Here is a 19,455-nt window from a genome sequence, read left to right on the forward strand (position 1 = left end):
GTCCGGCCCCGCTCCCACCTCATTCGGTCTCTCCAGTGGTGCCAACCGCCTCATGCAGGGAAATGAGCCCGCTCGGGAGCCTCGCCCCGGCGCAGCCGGGCCCTCGGTGCGCGGCGGGAGCGATGGCGGAGCGCGCAGCCGCGCGCGGCGGCGCGGGCGGGCTCAGAGCCGCCTCACGGGCAGCCCGGCCCCTGCGCAGCCCCTCGCCATTTTTGTTTCCCGCGGAGGAGAAGCTGGTGCATTGTGGGAGCACAAAGAGCCGCGGCCCCGCCCCGCCCGCGCCCGCAGGCAGCTCCGCGGCCGGGGCCGGGCCGGGCCGCGGCGGAAGGACACAGGTGGAGCCGAACCTTGCCCGCTGGTGAACAAAGAGGGACTATTTGAGGCGTGCTCGCCCGCGCGGGCGGGGACATCCGCGCCTGCGGTCGGCGCTCGTTGCGGTAGCGGTGCGCGCAGTGCGGTGCCTCGGCCCCTATTGTTCCCTCGTCGCACCTGGGGGCGACGCCGTGAGGAGCCCCGGGCTGTCCCCGTAGTGACCCGGTGCCGTCCTGAGCACAGAGGCACCTCCTGCCTTGCCCAGCAGCCCTCGGCCATCCTCCCACCTGCGCCGAGGGTCGTGACGGCCTCGCGGCCCCGGTGTCTAGAAGCATCCAGGCGGCGGAGGAAGGGCCCACCCCGCGCGGGGGCTGCCGGTGTCGCACCCCGCAGCGCCGTCCGGGAGCCCCCGAGAGCCTCCTGCGCCCAGCCTGGAGGGGAGGCCCCTCCGCAGTGGCAGTCACTGCTGTCCTGCCATTTTGGGAGCTGTGCTCAGCCTTGGTTTCCGTTCGTACCCGCAGCAGCGTGAGACAGCAAAACTGGCTGCTCAGTCTTCACCATCTCCACCAGCTTGTTCTTACAAATAGCTCCTAGGCGGTCATATTAGCACGGTCTCAGTAGCAGCTATGATTTGAGTGCAGCCGCTGTGCACTGACGCAACAGAAATTTTGCCCAGTCCCCTACAGGCGGTTTCAGGCCTCAAAGCAGGAATGAACGCAAATATTGACTAGATGGGATCGTTGGGAACCAACACGGGTAATAGGCCAGCAGGGGACGGCTGACTCCCGGCCACAAGGTGCAGCGTGCATTTCAGCCCAGCGGCCTTCCTGTCCTGCTCGATCCACGCTGCGCGTTGGCCGAGGTTTTAAAGCCTCCGCAGAAGGGTCAGTCCAGGCCAGTGGCCTCACAGGGGTAGCCCCTGTCTGCAGTCAGTCAGTGATGCCAGTTTGTCACCCTGGAGAGAGGCAAAGACAGGGAAGGCTGGGTACAGCAGGGGAGGCTGAAACTGCTTTTGCTTTGGCAGCTGAGTCTGGCCTACTCAAAGGTCCATCAAAATAAAAATTGTTACAGTCTACATCTCTTCTTGCTCACAGTTGTTTAAAGTACAACTTTTAGGGAATGCTTGCCCCCCAAAGGTACTTGAAGGTGATGGGCTGTAAGCCTGCAGGCTTGCACAACACAATGGCCAGGACTGTTCTTCACATATTTTGAGATACTGGTCACAGCAGTCACTAAGGGCCAGAAAGATCACTGAAATCAGATCTCTCAAAGCACAATCGCACCAGTGCCAATTGTTTAGGTGACCACCACTACCCCCCAAAAAGAAACAAAAAGCTCTTCCTGATCCGTGAGACATGTTAGCTGGATCCTCCTTTCCATTGGGATATTGTTCCTCAAAACGGTTTACATTAACACCAGCAAAAAGTCAGAGCTGCATGGCCCCATAAAGCACCACTTGTCACACACAGGGCTGGGAGTTGCTGCTGGAATAACATTATCTGAGGGCATGAAAGAAACCAGGAATCCCCACAGTAAATAAGGATTATTAAAGTTTGATAAAGCTGTTAGCTTGCTATTAGAGGGATTGCACTAGTTGGTCCATACTTTGCTCTCAAAGCTTACTATTGGACTATTTGCTTTATTACTACCTACAACAGACTGTATCAATCTTATCCTCACAAATCTGATTCCATATCATGTTTTTTCTCCCAGAACTTCTATGGAGCACAATGTGGGCTCGCAGCCAAATCCCAAATAAAGCCATTTTAACGGCTATTTCCTTTTAAGGCCAGCTATTACTGATAGCTAAAAAAATTCCAACCCAAGTACCTCACACAGGCACCCCCTCTTGCATGGAAGTAGTTTAGTAGCTTTAGTTTTTAAACAGTTCAGCAGTCACTGAATCACCTTCATGCAGCAAGCTCCTTCCTAGAGCTATCACTAACAATGTGAGTCTCATTCACCTGACACATCTACCAGACCAAGTAAATCAAATGTTTGTCACAGGGATTAAATTCAGCTCCTTTCACTCTTGGAGAAGAAATCTGCCTTGGGAACAGTCACTTTCATCGTTCTTTTGCCCAACTTCAAGAGGTTATGACAGGGGTGGGAATCTGCAAACGGGCAAATGACTCTGTTATAAATGGCTTTTCATTAAAATGCTGAAGTCACAAAACGCAGAAAGAATCCTAGCTATCACAGGCATATGTGGGGCAAAGAAGGAACAGTAAAAGTAAAAAACAGCCTAGTTTAGACGCTGTGCAGAATTACAAATCCCATGAGTCGTGTGCCATTAACCTGGCTCGGAGAAAACTACATGCTTCATCTGTGTCCTCTTCTGTACTAGTAGTAAAACAACAATTGTTTCTTCTGTTAATATCCAATAAGACCATGGCTTCAGAATGGACTTTCTTGTGGTTTTTGTTTGTTTGTTTGTTTGTGTTCTTTTGGTAATGCCTTGAAAGAATTTGCACATACAGTTTACGCAATCTCCACTGTTGTGTCTTCAATTCCAGACATATTACATACATAGCTTTTGGCACGGAATGGCCAAAGCTAAATTAAATTACTTATCTTCAAATGTCAGTAAAGGCTTTCTTGTGTAGGAGTTTCAGAAAAAAAAACCTTCTATTATCAGATTCTGTACAATAAAAAACAAAATTTTCAACTTTATTCTACTACCCTTCACAAAGGGAATTAAAGAATCCTGATCTGATACATTTTTACCTCATACCATTAGGTATTCACCATAAACATGAATAACTGCAAAGTCTTTGTTTTTTTGAAGTTGTATCTCGCCTTACAGAGATAGCCAAGAGAATTTTAATTTCATACTCAAAATGTAAATTTGCTGTACCCAGGAAAGCAGGATAAATTTAAATAAAATTTAAAGAGAAATAATAATGGCCTTTCTCTCAAATGTTATAGTTTTAAAGCTAGTGTTATGTTTTCACACTTTCATCAAATATTAATAGTAAGCAAATCAAAACACATAAAAAACAAACATTTAAGTCAACAGTATACGTAGATGAGGGCACCAACTGCTGCAGAGTATTATTTTCCATCCCCTTATTGTATTACCCAGCGTAACATTAAAGAGATAACCTTGAAAAAGACAGTACTGTAAAGCTTATCCTTGTACAGATGGTTGTCATGACCACAATTCAGTAAGGGGGGAAAATTAGATCCCAGGCCACTTTCTCAGTGTTGTTTAAGCAGTGAGAAAGCTCACCTGAGATCTCTTATCTTCCATCAAGTTGAATATGGTACTTCTATTTTTACATAAACATAGTAATTAGTGAGACAATGGAGTTAGACTATGTTTGTTATTGTAGGACACAGAAAAGAACCTTCATTTTCAAAATATAAAATAGGTGAATAATGTTATAAGATGCAAAGAAATTAGTATTTGTTCTATTGTAACTTCCTGCAGACTGTGATATCCTACAGTTTTATGGCAAGGTTTTGTTCATCAGCGCCTGTGCTTCTTTGTGTGCTGTAAAAACGTCGGCAACAGCAGAATTTCCAGCTCTTGTATGGTTAACATTTGTAGCGGCACAAACCAGACTTACTCCTTAGCTCTAAACTCAAGTTAAAAAAAAAATGTTTAACGTCCCCTCAGGACACAGTAACATGGCAGAATATTGCTGTTTCATCTGCAGTGAAAAATCTGTTCTGGACATCAGTCTGGCCGGAGGGAGAATTAGTGCAGCATTCCTCCTCCCCTCCCACCACCTGGAATGCAGCATGGGCCTTCTCACAATCTTTAAGCAGGCCTGCCAAGTCCCACTCGGGTGGAAGGTCCCCCACTTCTCTTATTTTCTTCTTCCTTTATTATTTTTTTTAATAGCATCTCTTTATCTGGTGACGATGGAGACAGAACACTTTCGAAGCGTGCAAAATGACAGTATCTTGCTAGTAGTCTCCATAAAAATCTGAGACCAGGACATGACTTTTTTGTTTGTTTGTTCTTGTTATTTTATTTTAGTAATACATGCTCTTGTGATGAGTTAAAAACGTTATTTAAAGATCAATGTAAAATCTGAGCAGCAGAACTTTTGCTTGCAGCAGCATCAGACTGTAAAAACATTTTGGAAGCCGCATTATACCTAGGTCTGCTATCAGTACTGGTGCAATGGATTAGTAATGGAGCAGAAGGATTGACCTTACCAGCACAAAAACTACTTTTTGACTAGTTTGATGTAGCTGTAACAGTACAATCTGCACTTGCCCCAGCACAGCTGTAGTTTCCTCGGGCCAGAGAGCCCAGCAAGGTGGGTTTGGAGAGGCAGTGGATGCCAGCACGGCACCAGCCAAGCCGTGCCCTGGGCCAGGCCTTGGCAGCCACTGCAGCAGTATGGGTTTTAGAGCTGCTAACCCAGCACGGGGCGAGCAGCCCCAGAAGGGGCTTCCGAGCAGCCCGCAGGCTCACGCAGATGCTTCCCAGCGCTGCAGGGACCTGCTGCGGAGCACTGCGGAATATGAGCAGCTTTCTGCGTGTCTACCCCCTGGAGCTGCTCCCCACGGAGGCAGGGGAGCGCGGGGATGCGTAAGGGGGCTGCAAGTCCGGATGCTCCTGGCAGCCGAAGCCGTGGGTCCCATTTCAGGCCCCAGCTCAGCTTGTCTGACAGCTGCTGCCATCTAAGGTTGCGCTTTCCCCCCTGGGCGCTGCTGACTTTGCTGTTTTGCCTGTCCCCTGTGCCCATACCCATGTGGTTGGTCAGATGAGATCACTGCTCCAACTAAAAGGTTATTTGTATGCATTATATATATATATATATGCACAAATATATATATACACACATACATGCACACACACAATACATATATCTCTCTATAGAGAGAACTATATGCATAATACATATAGTGTGTATGCATTTATATCCAAATAATATATATATATAAATAATATGTATGTGTATCTATACAGACACATAATTACAATTACACCATTCTTTAAAAATGGGTCTAGGGTTACTAATGGTGCTTTGGATCTAATAATATTTATATTTGGCAAAGGCCACATTCAAGGGGCTTGCCTATGTGAAAAAATCCTAAAAAGCTGAGACAAGTTAAACCTCTGAAGCCACTGCACATAAAGTAAAGTTCACTAAATGTGTGTGGGAATTAGTAGTTCCAGAAGTCAGTCTGCTTTAGTTTAATTCGCCTTCAGATTGTGTTGGCAGTTTGCCTTTCACAGGATCTTTACCAACTATCTCCAATTGCTCACGTAGGAAAAAATCACAAGCCTTACTTGCAAGGAAGAGGAGGGAATTTGGGCACGCACAGGATCTTTACCAACTATCTCCAATTGCTCATGTAGGAAAAAATCACAAGCCTTACTTGCGAGGAAGAGGAGGGAATTTGGGCACGCGTTAGCTAGACACTGTGAGCGCGGAGGTGCCGCTGCAGCTAGAGCTGCCGTTGCGCTGCCCTGCCCGGCATGCAGCAAGCACACGGGCCAAGAGGTCAAACAGGGATGGCCTCAGAGGACCTCTTAATGTACTGCAGGTTCTAGGATTTAAGCTGTGTATGGCAGTGCTTTCATACCAGTAAAGAAATAATGCAGTATCTTTTTTACTGTTGTGATTTATTTATCAGCCCGTAGCCTGTGGTGAAAAGGGCTGTAAATTCCACTCTTCTTTAAAATCGTTTTACAGTCAGATATTTAGTATGAATTAATCACTATTGGAAATATATTTTCTTCTGCTTAGAATCCACCTTGAATCATACAAGATGGCTGAAAGAGGGATGGAAAAGAAAAAAAAAGTACTGAAAAAGCGACTGAAAAGTTGTGTGGTCTCTACTTCGTTCTGATTTTAAATTCAAACAAACCGTAACTATCAATTTCTGACACGTTTGGAAGCAATAATTATATTTGAAGTTCGACTTGAAACAAAAACTGTTCATAAACCTACATCGTCAGTTGTGCAAATGATTCCAGATTAAAACAATATCGGGTAAAGGGTTTTTATGAGGACAACTGCAGGATGAGAATAGGGAGCTCACATAAAATGTAGGATCATGGGAACATATGAACATGGGAACAGATTGGAAGTTAGTGGGTTTTGTGTTTCTTTGTGTATATACAGACAGTTGCAGAACAAGATGCTTGAAAACTGAAAATCTCACATCGAAATTGATGGAAAGAAAAGGGAAGAGAAAGGAAGGGAAAGGAAGGGAAGAGAAGGGAAGAATTATTACACAAAGTGCCTCTCTAAACAAAATTAAGAGTAAGTATCTGTAGTCATCTGCATGGTTTTTAAAGAAATCACACTGCCAATGCAGTCCTGCATAAGGACTGCATTGACCTAGCTCTCAGTTAACTCCTTTCGGAGAGGTGTAAGAGCCTATCAAAGACCCTCCCAACTGAGCTGTCCCATTAACCTCATTTTCCAAAGGGACACAATTGCTCTCTTGGTTTGGAAATGTGGCTTTGTGGACTAAATCTCCTTTTGTGCAGCCCCTCTGCAATACAAAAGATCCAGAAAAGGTTCCACTGCCTGCTAAGTCAAAATAAAATGCTTTATCTGCTGTAGCTACTCTCAGGATGGGATGGTGTTGGCATTTTCACACTCCATTTGGAAAGTGGGTCCTGGGTGTGTGTACGCTGAGAACTCTGGCAGGCAAAACAACAGCACTTGCCAGCATAGCGGTAGTGAATATATGCACTTTACCCCCCAAAATATATTTTCAGTCCCTTTCATCTGAGTTAATAAATGCTTTCCTAACTACCAGTGTTTACTTCTATGCACTTAGAAAATTTATCACTATTTTATTAGACTAAACTGTATATAAAAAGCAGAAAAACCTCACGAAGTACACTTTACATAGTAACAGCTTGGGTTTCTTTTAAGTGGAGGTGTCATTTAAATGAAAGACAAGGAATAAAACAGCATGACCTCTGGCACGATTCGTACACAGCAATATTAAAATGTCGAGGTCTATGTTCTTGAAGATACCAAGTCAAATAGCAACGAGACTTTGGCCTAAGCTCCATGATACATTTACTTTAGCAGAGAGGCTAGTTTAAGAAGTTCCAGCTATAATCCTCGTCTCAGGAGCCCTCCCTGCACCCTTACATGCAGGCAAAAACTGTTTATTCAGCTGTGCTGGAATTTTCAGCACACAGGCAAAGAATGGGTTACAAATAATTTATAATTGCAAAGAATGGAGTAATATTGATGGCTTAGCTCATAAAAGTAGCTCAGAACAACTTTATGAGCACATTGGGGAAGGGCTGTGATGCAGAAATGGAAGGAACAGAAGGGCAGGATGAGGACAACTGTCCAGGGCTGGACAAACCTGCTGCCGAGCAGGGGCTGTGTGGGGCCGGCCTGGCAGCGTCTCCCAAAATGGGGCCTAAGTCTGGTCTAAGAAGTAGAGCAGCAGTAGTCCAGTAAAACAACTTAATCTAATCAATCTATGACTGTAGTGCTGCCTATCTTCTCAAAGTTTAATGATATATATAGTTAAAAATAATACTGTACATTATTAAAAATGTATACTATATATGTTCCAGCATTTACTTAAAGAACTGTTGCTCTTCCAAATTGCCTTTTGTCACTCAAAAACAAAACCTTAGAAATGCTGTAACCATGTGCAAATGTAGTTCCACACTTTGCTTAAAACAGTGTTTTTGCTGCAAACAAGTTGCATTCTAAGTATAAACCAGTTTTACTTTAATAATTATGTTTGTAGTGGAAATCGTTGCTAAGTACTGTAGTGATATAGATGTTCAGAATTTTAAAATAATTCTATTAATACTTCATGCCTAGTGGGGTGTTTTATACCAAAAATCCCACAGTACTTTATAGAAAGTAGGCTACAGGAATTAATTAATATACAATCAATAGCCTGCCGACTCTAGGGAGCAAAAAAGGCATCTCTCCTGTGCCAGGAATACACTTGACTGGCTGTTTGTTTGCTTACTAATTTAAAGAGAGGTGAAGGCTGTTGTATCTTGAAGAAACAGTGGTGAATACCCAAGTAGATCAACTCTAAGAATGACATTGCTACTTCCTTCAGAATGGGTGACAAGCTTTAGGAAAGTTCCTGTAATACGAATAAGCTCTGAATTACCAGTTTTAGTAAGACATTATGAGGAAAATAAGGATTTAGACATTACAACTAGAGGTTTTCTAAAATGAAACATTTATTTCCTAAAGATACCAGCTAATTGTTACTACCTATGCAGAATGCTGTCTGAATCTTCTAAGAATTCAGTTAAAAACTCCTACATTTCAGATACAGAGATCCTGAATGTATCAGAATAAACAGGAAGACAGAATGTTGTATTTTGAATAATTGGTGCCTACATCAAAAAGACTATTTGATAAGGAATTCTGGTAAATTCTATTAATTCTTGTGTATAGGGCAGGATTCTCTGCCTTGTTAATGCAGACTTACTGCAGGTAGCATGTAAGGCCCAGTGAGACAATTGACTCATCCGAAATTCCTGCAGGAAGTGATGTTGCTTAGAGTATATATTTAGGGAGACAACAGTTATAGAGCAGGCTTTAAAGAGCTTTTCTTCTGCTAATTATCCCATTTCAAGCTGTTCTCATTTCCATCGTTGAGTCCAAGCGCCAGGCTATCCCGGTGTTTGCGAGTGTGACCGCCTGTTGAGTTGCATAGAGGATCAAACCGGGGAACTGATGCGGCTTTTCTCTTTTTCTAGGTTATTTTTACTTTGGATGGGTTCCCTGCAAGAGTTCGCCCTTCAGCTGCCCAAACAGCTACACGGCAGAGCAGAGGGAACAGCAGGGGGTTATGCAAGGACGATGGCAGCACGCGGAGGAGCAAAGGGCTCCCTGCAGCCGCGCGGGTGCCTGCAGCGGCGTCTGCCACCTCTTCTCCCCTGCCCCATGGCGGGCAGGCGGGCGCGCGCGGCCGTGCCGCTCCAGCCGAGCTTCGCAGGCTCGCGTTGCAGCGGGAAGCGACTTCCACAGGCAATTAGAGCAAATATGCGAGACTGTGAAATGAAGCAGTTTGGTTGTGGAAATGTCCCCAGGCAGAGGGGATGGCAGGACAGCTGGGGGAAGCAGCGCATTAAACCACTGCAGCTGTTTTCCTCATTGCACTCAGAGCTCTTAATTAAGCGTACCACGTGTTGAAGAGTTTACTATGCTGGTGGGTAATTTGCTCCAATATTAACTTCCTTAGGAGTTAGAAATAAATATATCCTTTTTCTGATTTGAATTTTGCTGACATCTCCTTATCACTGATCTTTTTATGTCAGTGTATACTGGCTTGCTTCAACTTAATTTCAAACTCAAGTAGCATATTTGAAAGAATGTGGACTAGAGAGACCCTGGCTGTTTTCTAGCTCTGCAGGCTACTTTACAAAGTAAAGAGGATGGTGGAAGTGCTAATTCAGGGTAAGAAGCTATGACAGTGGAGCATTAAACAAGTACCAGAACTTTATGGGAAAGTTAATAAATAGGAATAAAGATGCTAACATTGAGATTTTAAATATATATATAGATATAGATATATGGTATTCTACCATTGTTTTACTTCAAGTAGCACAAACAGAAGTTTATAGTAGATTGCAGCTTTCCAGCACTGCTGATTCAAAGAAGAAAATACCCTGGGTACTTAGTCAAAATATTTATGTTGAAAGATAGGCACATTTTTAATATCATTAAGCAAAAAGCATTTGTCTATAAATAATTTCCTAAACAGAAATAGATTAATGCAGCAAGTGTGCTCTGACCATACATCTTAACATCTCATTTCAAATTAATCTCGAGAAAAAATCTTGAACCTAATAAATGGAGCAATTAATAGAGGAAGTAGACTTGAACGGACAAGTACTTATGAAGGAAACCTATTTTTATTGAATCTGAACTGTTCTCTTTGTAGGTTTTGAAACAATGAGAGCACAGAGGTGCCCTGTTCCAGATTTGCTTGTAACTAACCATTAATGTGGTAATGATTACCTTCAAGCCTTTTATTTTGAACAAAATATTTTTGGTCTTCCCTGTGTTGTCTAATATATAAAGCTTTCTATTCAGAATATTAAAAAGATGCATATAACTTAATTACCTATTTACTTTATTTAACATTAAACATTACTTATGTTTTACAGTGCATTCTGCACATTTTGAACTGTATACCAGAAAAAGCTAGTAGAGATTGTGTCTCTCCAAGCAAGGACTAGAGGTTTTTTTCCCCAAAATGAATCAGTCTCTCTGAATGCCTACTAATATTTGGATCTAATCTCAGTTACTAATGATTCATATACATTAATGTCATTTATCTGATAGTATTAAAATATGATTATTAATGTAAATATGTTTAAATAAAAGTTTCAGTGCTTACAAAGAGCCGCCTTACACTGCCATAAATCCAAGCTACTGATGAAAGGGGTTGGACTAACCTACTCAGGACAAAAAGAATTAAGATTAATTTTCACTTGATTCAGATAATTGATTCCGTTCTTTATACAGCAGCCGAACCGGTTGTGCCGATGCAAGAAAGAAGATAGGGACCAACAGCAAGAAAAAGGAAAGAGGGTGAGACCATCTGTTTCTGCAGCAGCATGATTTTCTGTGAGATTAAAGTAACTGGATAACCACAGCCTTAAAAATAAACTTGCTGGCTAGAAGAGGCCATTTCCTCAAATTGATTAATGATTTGCTTATAATAAGGTAAGCCACAAAGGAACCCTTAACAGGTTTTGGCTGCTTTCTGGATAAGAGATAGGCACCACCTCTTCATGCACTAGGTATCAGCATTTATAAGAATTTTATTGTGGTAAGAATCAATCTTTATAGTAAAATTGAAATTAGCACACTGATTAAATTAGAGTTCACAGAAATTTGCAGTAGGGAAAGAAAATAGGTTTAAATCTGAAGGTTGCATTTGTCCCCAGAGCTTCATCCACAAGGACAAGCCTAAGGAATTAGAGTTGGTATAGGTTCCTAGGTACACCACTGAGGAAGTGTTTTGTTATCTGGATAATACTGTAGAGAGATAAACCCAAATTAGAGATAAACCTCTAAATTTATGTAGACTTTATCTTAGGAAATGAAGGTGGTTTTTACATTGTTGTCATGTTATATATCCTGCGACTACATTTAGTAAAGGTAATTACAAAACAGGGTAGCTGGGAAATACTAAGGCATTTTGTTTCTGCGGGTACTGTAATTCTTGACACTGTGGTGGTACTGCCCCGGATTGAGTAGCCAAAGAGTAAGAGTGCTAAGCTGTGCTAGGCAGACGGGGAGTTGGTAAAGCTCCTGTAAAAAGACATGTCTTGTGATTATTAATATTAGAAGCCTTGTGATTCTTAGCATTAGCCAGAGGCTCCAGGCATGTAACACAATGGTGAAGAGTGCACGGACCCAGAGCATTTTCCATGAAGTCTCTTACAATAGCAATTTAAATCACTTTGTGGATGCAGTTGCTTTGAATGCCTATGTAACAATCAAGTCCAGCACCATTGCTTAGTTAATATTTAGCTTTTGTTTCAATTTGACATTAAAACCTGTATTATTTGTTCAAGTAACATACTTTCTTAAAAATAAATAAATAAGTAAAACTATTTTATTCATTCTATGTATAATGTGCGCATCATACTGAGTATCTTGAAGAATTCAGACTTCTGGGCTTTTCCATTCTCATATTAGTCTCATATTTTCATGCAGTGTATGTCCAGAATTCCTGAACATCTCAGCACATGTGAGAACTCTCAGGTTCTTTTGAGTCATATTTAGCATGTATTTCACTGAAGGTGAAAGTAAGAACGTGCTGGAAAATGACATTTACCTTTAACATTAACAACAAACGCAGCTTTTGTAAAACCAGCACTGATTTCTATGTTTGAAAAAAATATATATCACCGGAATGACAGCACTCAGTGTTGATATAGCTGGATAGGAAACTTAATTATTAACAGGTAGTAATAAATTACCACTACTTTTATTGTTTTGGCATTAACTTTTGCCAGTGTTTTGGCACTGATGTACAAAAATGGGTTACACGAACTGCAGAATGGAAAAGCATGAGTGAGCAGAGTGATATATCAGAGGGATTTATGTTCCTCCTCTGCTGCGTTTCTGCCTCTGGTCTTTGGAATGTCCCTCTAGTTTTCCACACCCACTGAAAGCCACATCAGGACACGCTCCCCCTCTTCTGTTGCTATTCTGGCTTACTTGGCCGAGCTTTACCTGGGAGATACATCTCCAAAGGCTTCATCTGTGACTCCGTGTTTAACAGGTGGCTGGTAAAGGCTGAAATGGCCTTACTTCTTAGCATTTAGCTAAGCCTCCATGCAAAAAGCACCTAAAGAATAACTACACACTTCAGTGCTGGAACAAAACACCTGCTTTCATAGACAACTCAAGTCTCATGCACTAAGTGAAAAGCATATTCCCTGATGAACATATGCCAGGAACTGTTTGGATCGAGACCTAACAGGAATGAAACATTTAGATCCTTGCCTGCCATATGGGAGACCTGCATTTCATGATTACTCCTGCCTGTCATTCTAAGGGCTGGCAGGGAGCACTGGGTAAAGTAATCACTTGAGATTATTCAGGAAAATGTTTAAATGTTTGCTCTGTGGTCGCCTCTCACATTGCCTTGCCGCTGCGTGCCGGCAATGTAGCTAGACTTGTGCAAACCACTGAGTTGTAGAGGGAGGCAATGCAGAACGTGCAGCCATCGGGGCCTGCCTGAATAGCAGGAGAGGCAAACCCCCTTACTGCAGGAGCTGCTGGCTGCTGCCACGGCCAGGCTGGCTTTTACAGGACTGCCAAATCTTACTAATTAATTTTCAGGCTTCTACTTCAGAGTGAGTTTGTTAGCAAATATATGATTCAAAAACTTGTCGCAGACTGCTCTTGAATTTTAAAGCACAAATCTCTCTAAATCCTGCAGAGTTTTAATGCTTTGTGACCTCCTAACATTTGGTTTCTAGATACACATCTTTCCTAAAGAGCAAGCCCTGCCAAAAAATCGTTTGTGACTTTTCATCAAAGCAGTCGTTTTTGGTAAGTGCACAGAAGAACCAAAGCCGTGACATGTTCTCTTCGGCTTCTTGTTACTTTTGTTTGCAGACAGGGGCAAAATCAGTTTGGCCTAAACTTCACAGCCAAAAAATCATCTGAGCGGGAGACTCCCAGCATCTGACTGACTTGGCTAAACACATGGTATTAAGGGAATCACAGTCAAGTCATGAACACAAGACAGAGAAGAGTTAAGCTTTAACATTTATGTAAAAAAGGACAGGTTTACCTGAAGTTAGCAGCGTTCCCACTAATTTCATTGAGACTGGGACTTCTCACAAGTGAGCAAAGCCTTCAGAGATGCTCTGCAGAAGCAGCCATGCGTGACACCCCGTTTTATGAAACTGATGCCCCTCGCCTGTGTGGTTGTGATATGAGTCCTCATCTGTGTTTCCTTCTGAATTAGCCTATGGTGTTTTAGGCTGCTGAGGGCTACTGCAGATGCAGCCGCTGCCAGTGAGACCTGAGGTGATCGCCTGGCCCACGGCTACCTAGTGGCTCGCAGGCTACTAGTGGCGCATGGGGGATCACCAGCAGCCCAGGCCACGGCTGAGGGAGCCCAGGGCCACCGTGGGGCACAGCAAGACGAGCAGAGCCACGGCCGCCTGCAGACCCCCCTTCCTGAGGGAACGCACCGAGCTCCGCTCCGAACGTGGCGGCTGCAGCTGGCTTTAATAACGCGTCACCTCGCTGACGGGGGCTGTTCGCCATCAGCGAGACACGTTGTTTATTAACCGGCTTCTCCCCGGCGCTGTCCTGGCAGGGCCCTGCGGCAGCCGCGGCCGCGGAGAGGCAGCCGCGGGCGGCGCCGGACTCCCCTCGCCCCGCTCCGGCCCCTCGCGGCCCGCGGGCCCCGCCGGCCCCTCAGCCGCAACGGCCGCTGCTCGGGGGAGGGAAGGGGGCGGGCCCGGCGGGCCCCTCGCCCCGCCCCGTTAAGCGGAGGGCGGCGGGGCGAGCGGGTTCGTGCGGCGGCGGAGGCGGCGGCCGCCCGCCCTTTAAGGCCGGAGCTCGCGAGCCGCGGGGCTGACAGCTGAGACGCTCGGCATCAGCCGGTGCCTGCGGGGGCGCCGCCGCCACCTCCTTCCCTGTGCCTCGGCCGGCCGGTTCCGCGGTGACAGCGGCAGGCCCGGCGGGCAGGCGGGGTTCGCCCCGCGCTCCGGGATGTGCGATCGCCATGGCGAGGCAGCTCTTCGCGGGCGCCTGGCTCAGGAAGCCCCACTACTCGCAGGTAGGCCGCTGCCCGCCGCAGCGGGGCTCGCCCCGGGCTCGCGGGGCCCCCCGGGCTCGCGGGGCCTGCGGCGCCGGCGGGACCGGCCAGGCGGCTCCCGGCCCCGGAGCTGCCTCGGGCAGGTGCCGCCCGCACGAGGCTCCCTCGGGAAGCACGAGGGGCGGCTGCGATTTGGGGCCTTGGATCCCTCTGCCTCCCGGCCCCGGGCTGCTCAGCCGTGCGCCCCTCGGTGCAACACGTCGTCTGCCGCTGTCGCGTTGCACGCGTTGTGATCGTTCGGTTAAAAACAAAAAATCTAACCTCCATCCTGATGCATCCAGAAGTCCTGAATGTTTTAACTTCTCCTCCCCTTGGAACTTCCCTAAATCCATTCTCTTCTGGGAGGGTCTGAAATAGGACGGCCTCTAGGGAGAAGGGCAGGGTCAGGTGTGGGTGTAACTTCTTTAGTGCTTGCTTTGTGGTATGGCTCTGTGTAGCTGGCCCTTTACTGCTTTTTTTTTTTTTTTTTCCCCTCTTTTAATCAGGCAGTGTTCTTCTGGAGGTGTTTACTTAATTAGGCACTTGTACCAGAACATTTCTTTTGTACAAATAAAAATGAATTCACAAAAGCAATTCGTGTACTGCCTTCTGACTCTCTGGGCTGTTTGCTTCCTTTGACTTGCTAAAACTCTTTGATAACAACCCACTGAAAACTGACTACACTTATCCCCTTTTTCGTTCTTGACTTAGAGACCTTTTAAGTAAATGTGTCACCTTAAAATCAGGAGGGAGGAAGAAGAAAGCAAGACAACTTATTAGGAACAAATTATTTTTAAGAATTTCTTTGACTTTTCTGTTAAAAACTATTTCTGACTAACATGTAATGCACTGAACAACTGCATTTGATTAATCTATAGATTTATTTTGAGAGGACTATTAAAAGCCTTGCGAACATCAGTTTATCTTTCTGTGTCAGCTAGTGAATGCATGTTGCTATTTGGTGTATCCATAGAATGGCAGTAAGCTATCGATATATTGGCTTTACTTGTCACTACACATTACTGTCTCTACACTATAGAAGTATTCAAGGTCTAATTCTGCTGATAGCAATCAGAGCACTCTGCAACTCTTTTCCAAAAGTCCAATGTTTTCTGAATGCTAGACTTCAACTTACTGAGATGGAGCTATGAATAAGCTGCAAGTTCTAAAATTTGCATAATATTGTTAGGCTAACGCACTGGGAAAGACTGTTATTGCTGAGTAACTTTACAAATTTTACTGGCTTGGGTGTCAGACTTTCTGGTATGAAAAAAAGCTGTGATATGAACTCCCAGGTTTTTGGTAATACAGGCCTTAATGCCTCTTCTAGCTATCTTGTTGAAATAGGAGCAAGAGGCTATGAGTGGGTTTGCAACTAGTGTGCCATGCCAAATGTTCTGTTATTCATTTATTTTAGCATTCTTTAGCTTGCATGCAGAAAGCAAGATCCATAGCTAATCTGTTGATTTTCCTGGCTAAGGGCAATGTGATGTCAAGTATCTGCAGCTCATGTAAAAAGATTAGTACAAAGCCTTAGGCATCTTTCCTGAGCCCAAACCTAGTGGTTGAGGATCCATGGAAACACTGATGAAGCTGTGTCTCAAAACAGTGACTCTGAAATAATAATTAAAAAAACTTTTCATGTTACTTGGACTGGAAATCATGTAATATTTAAAAACTACAGAAAAAAAACTGAACAAGCTTCTAACACTACTAAGTAACACTGATTAAAATAATAATCATGTGTTGGATATACATTTGGGTGATTAACGCTGAATTAACAGTTGTGACTGATATATGCTTTTGCAAGGAGGAGAAAGAGCATCCCACTTTTGGGAGATGCTGGCCTGTTTTTTTCTTAAGAGCAGCTGGTTACTGGTGCAGTTGCTGGCTCTAGTTAGCAGTTGTGCTTTGAGGATGAGCCAGCAGGCTCGTGAAGGGTGGTAAAGAAGATTCCCCTACACAGTCCCAGGTCTCTGTTCTCCCTGTGCTTGGCAGCTCTGTCCCCTAGAGAATTTCAGTCAAGTTCAGGCTCTTTGGGGAAGTCCCATGCGCTTCAGCAACGTGTGATACATCATCTTTGGAAGGCTAAGAATAAACAAGCTGTAAAGCCCCAGATAATGGAAATATACTATATAAGCTCTTTCCTATAAGCTTTTAATCCTCTATTCTTTTGTTTTATCTTCTGAAGGGGAAACATCTGGGTTTCTATCTCTAGCATTATCCTATTTTATTTCAAGAGAGATCCCAGACTCTGTTCCCTAAGTCTGATTGGTTGGGATAGAAACAATTCAGGACATAATAGTATAATCTTTAAGTGTGTGCTGTGTGCTCTGAAAATACAAATGTGTCCGGGATGTGACATGCAAAGCAGTATCGGTTAATATGCCCAGAATTCACACCAGCCTTCTTGAAGTGATCTATAAGTCAACCTGAAAGAGAACAAAAGAGGATTTCCATCATGATCGGTGTAGAAACTTTATGGGCACTTTTCCACTTGCTAGCATGTAAAACAGTGTGAACAGCTCACAGATTTGGGAAGGATTAGGGGAATATAGTTATGTGGAATAGTTTGTGGAATTAAACTGTAGTATTAAACAAAGAAACACTTTCATACTCTTTAACCATAAAAAAGATTTAAAATAAAAAGCACACTCATCAAAAAGCTGGCATGCAGCTATGCTGCATTTTGATCTGCTACTCCCCACATTCTTTGGAGTGTATCCAGGCTTGAATTTTGCTAGCAGTGGTTTTCCAGTTCTGTTCCAAGGGATAAATGTCTAATTATTTTTAAATGCATGTGACAGTAAAATATGAGTGATGGGAGGTGCTGAGTCTGTAATATCCTCTAAAACATCACAAGTGCTTTCCTTCATCCTTCTTTTCCCTGGCTTATATTCAGGAGTCCTGATGGAAGCATGGAGCAGAGGAGAGCTGCTGTGTTTCCTGCTTCTGAGCACTTCCTGCTTGATGGCCTCAGAGCTCCTGGTCCTTCTGTAGCTCTAAGTGTTATTCAAAACTTCCTGGAAGTTTGTCATGATTCCAGGTGAAGCTTGGTTAGTGGTGGTGTTCCCTAGTCCGTGTCTGGGCCTTCTTGCTCATGTGTTCAGACGATCTCAAACACGTGCACTAAGTCCAGAGTATTGGGGTTGTATTACTTGCCACAAATGGCCAAACCAGACTCAGTAAATCTGCATTGGTACAGCACATGCACAGCAGTTTTGACACTTCTTAGATGAAGTAGAGTGAGTGTGTCTATGTTCGCAGCCTGATTTTTGGGGAGGAAGCTGGAATTCGGTAGAGAAAATGTATGGGAAGAAAACAAATGGTCAAGTCTCTTGCTACATGTGGTAAGACCTTATTTAAATAAATTCCCCTTTAATTCAAAGCAAGTAGAACCCTGTGGTCTTCTGTGAGCAGACATGTGCTCTTGTCCATGTTCTGAAGCAGCAGGACATATGTATCTTGAGTCAAAAGCTGTGTGACTGCATTGGCACAGCATTGAGCCCAAAATAAACCCAGCTTCTGCAGAACTTCCTGCCAATTGTATGATGCAGTTGAATGCCATTTGGGCAGGATTTTCTGTCCTAAACACATTCTCCTCCTGTCTGAGAAGGAGGACAAATTTGGATAAAAGCAGAGATGCAGTGTACTTCCCATATTATCGATATAGTCAACCTTCAGCAGTGGTTTGGAGGTTTGCAGACTCCTTGTAGTCCCCGTGAAGTTTTATTAAGTGGTGTATTTGTGCACTTTGGCTTAAAGATTGGTGTGGTGGCTTAAAGAAAGGTGCATGGGGCAAATGGACAAGAAACTCTCGAGTGTTTTGTCCTCATAAGCTCTAGTTCCCAAGTAGTGTTTTTTTTTTTTTTTTTTTTTTTACACAAGTAAAAGCATATTTGTGTAAAGACAGGAAATTTATTTCAGTTGATTTTTCTCAGCATTTGCTAGTAGTTTTGAGTGCTGTACTAAGGCTATTAATGTTATGCAATATTGGGGTTATTTAAAACAGTTAACAGAAATTAGCTCTGTCTCTAAAAAGTATTTTATCTCTCAAATAGAGGAAAGATAAGCGTTAGTATTTACTTGCTATGGTTGCTGATCTGTAGTAACTGCCTTTGTGTGTGTGGAAAAACATTTCAGACAGTGAATTTATTGGGATTTTTAGTAATTCTATTAATAGACACATTCTGAAGAGAAGAGCCTTGTGATAGGCTTCAGTAAGGCAATTTGCAGAACTGTCTGCCATAATGAGGATAAGATAGCACCGCTTTTAGTTCTCCCTGTAGATGTTCTGCAATATTCTAATAAAGACTGGGTAATTAGATAGTTATGAAAGAATCACTTCTAAAAAATAAAAAATCAAATTGGGAAAAGAATTTTTTCCTATTCAAACTCTGCCCAAAAACCATGCTGCTCTCTGTAGCTGTAGTCATGAAAAATACCGCTTCATACAGTTTCATTTAATACCTGTAAATATATTTTTCTAAAGTTTTATAAGTTTCTGTCTTGCAGGTGTTGCTTGAATTACTGAAACCTGCCGACTACTAGGGTTGATACCCAAAATACTACCCTTGAACAAGAATGGATAACAAAACAAGTTCTTAACTTTCTGACACTGCGAGTGTCAGAAACTGAGAGTGTGTGGTGGAAGAAGTGGTCCAGATTTGGGATCCTGCAAGGTAGCAAACCCTCAAAGAAGTGTTGTTGTTCAGTGCCAAATAAATTCTGATGCTGAACATAACCTAAAACCTGACACTAATGGAATCTGTTCTGTGGCTTATTTTTGCAAAGTGTTGAGAATGAAACTGTGGCACATGCTTCAGACCATGGTCATTTCTGGCAAATCATACTCTTTGTTGGAGGAAAAAAAAGACTGAA

The 19,455-nt window shown here is 43.6% G+C and overlaps 1 protein-coding gene across 3 annotated transcripts in view; it reads left to right on the top strand.

Moving 5' to 3' along the window:
* The first annotated feature begins 14,427 nt into the window (after positions 1-14,427).
* LOC104569185 (divergent protein kinase domain 1A) overlaps positions 14,428-19,455 on the top strand; it is an 86,697-nt gene continuing 81,669 nt past the window's right edge. For 2 of the 3 annotated variants that reach the window (XM_088524531.1, XM_088524529.1), the window contains exon 1: positions 14,428-14,556. In XM_088524531.1, coding sequence (XP_088380657.1) covers positions 14,503-14,556 — 54 coding nt within the window. In that variant the 5' untranslated portion in view covers positions 14,428-14,502. Of the gene's footprint in view, positions 14,557-17,477; positions 17,621-19,455 lie in introns of those variants that run through there. The other variant, XM_088524530.1, reaches the window with a different exon arrangement.

The sequence above is a fragment of the Tinamus guttatus genome, unplaced genomic scaffold, assembly GCF_059628265.1.
Source record: "Tinamus guttatus ecotype Peru unplaced genomic scaffold, ASM5962826v1 Tinamus_guttatus_pri_ptg000211l, whole genome shotgun sequence".
NCBI classification, from domain to species: domain Eukaryota; kingdom Metazoa; phylum Chordata; class Aves; order Tinamiformes; family Tinamidae; genus Tinamus; species Tinamus guttatus.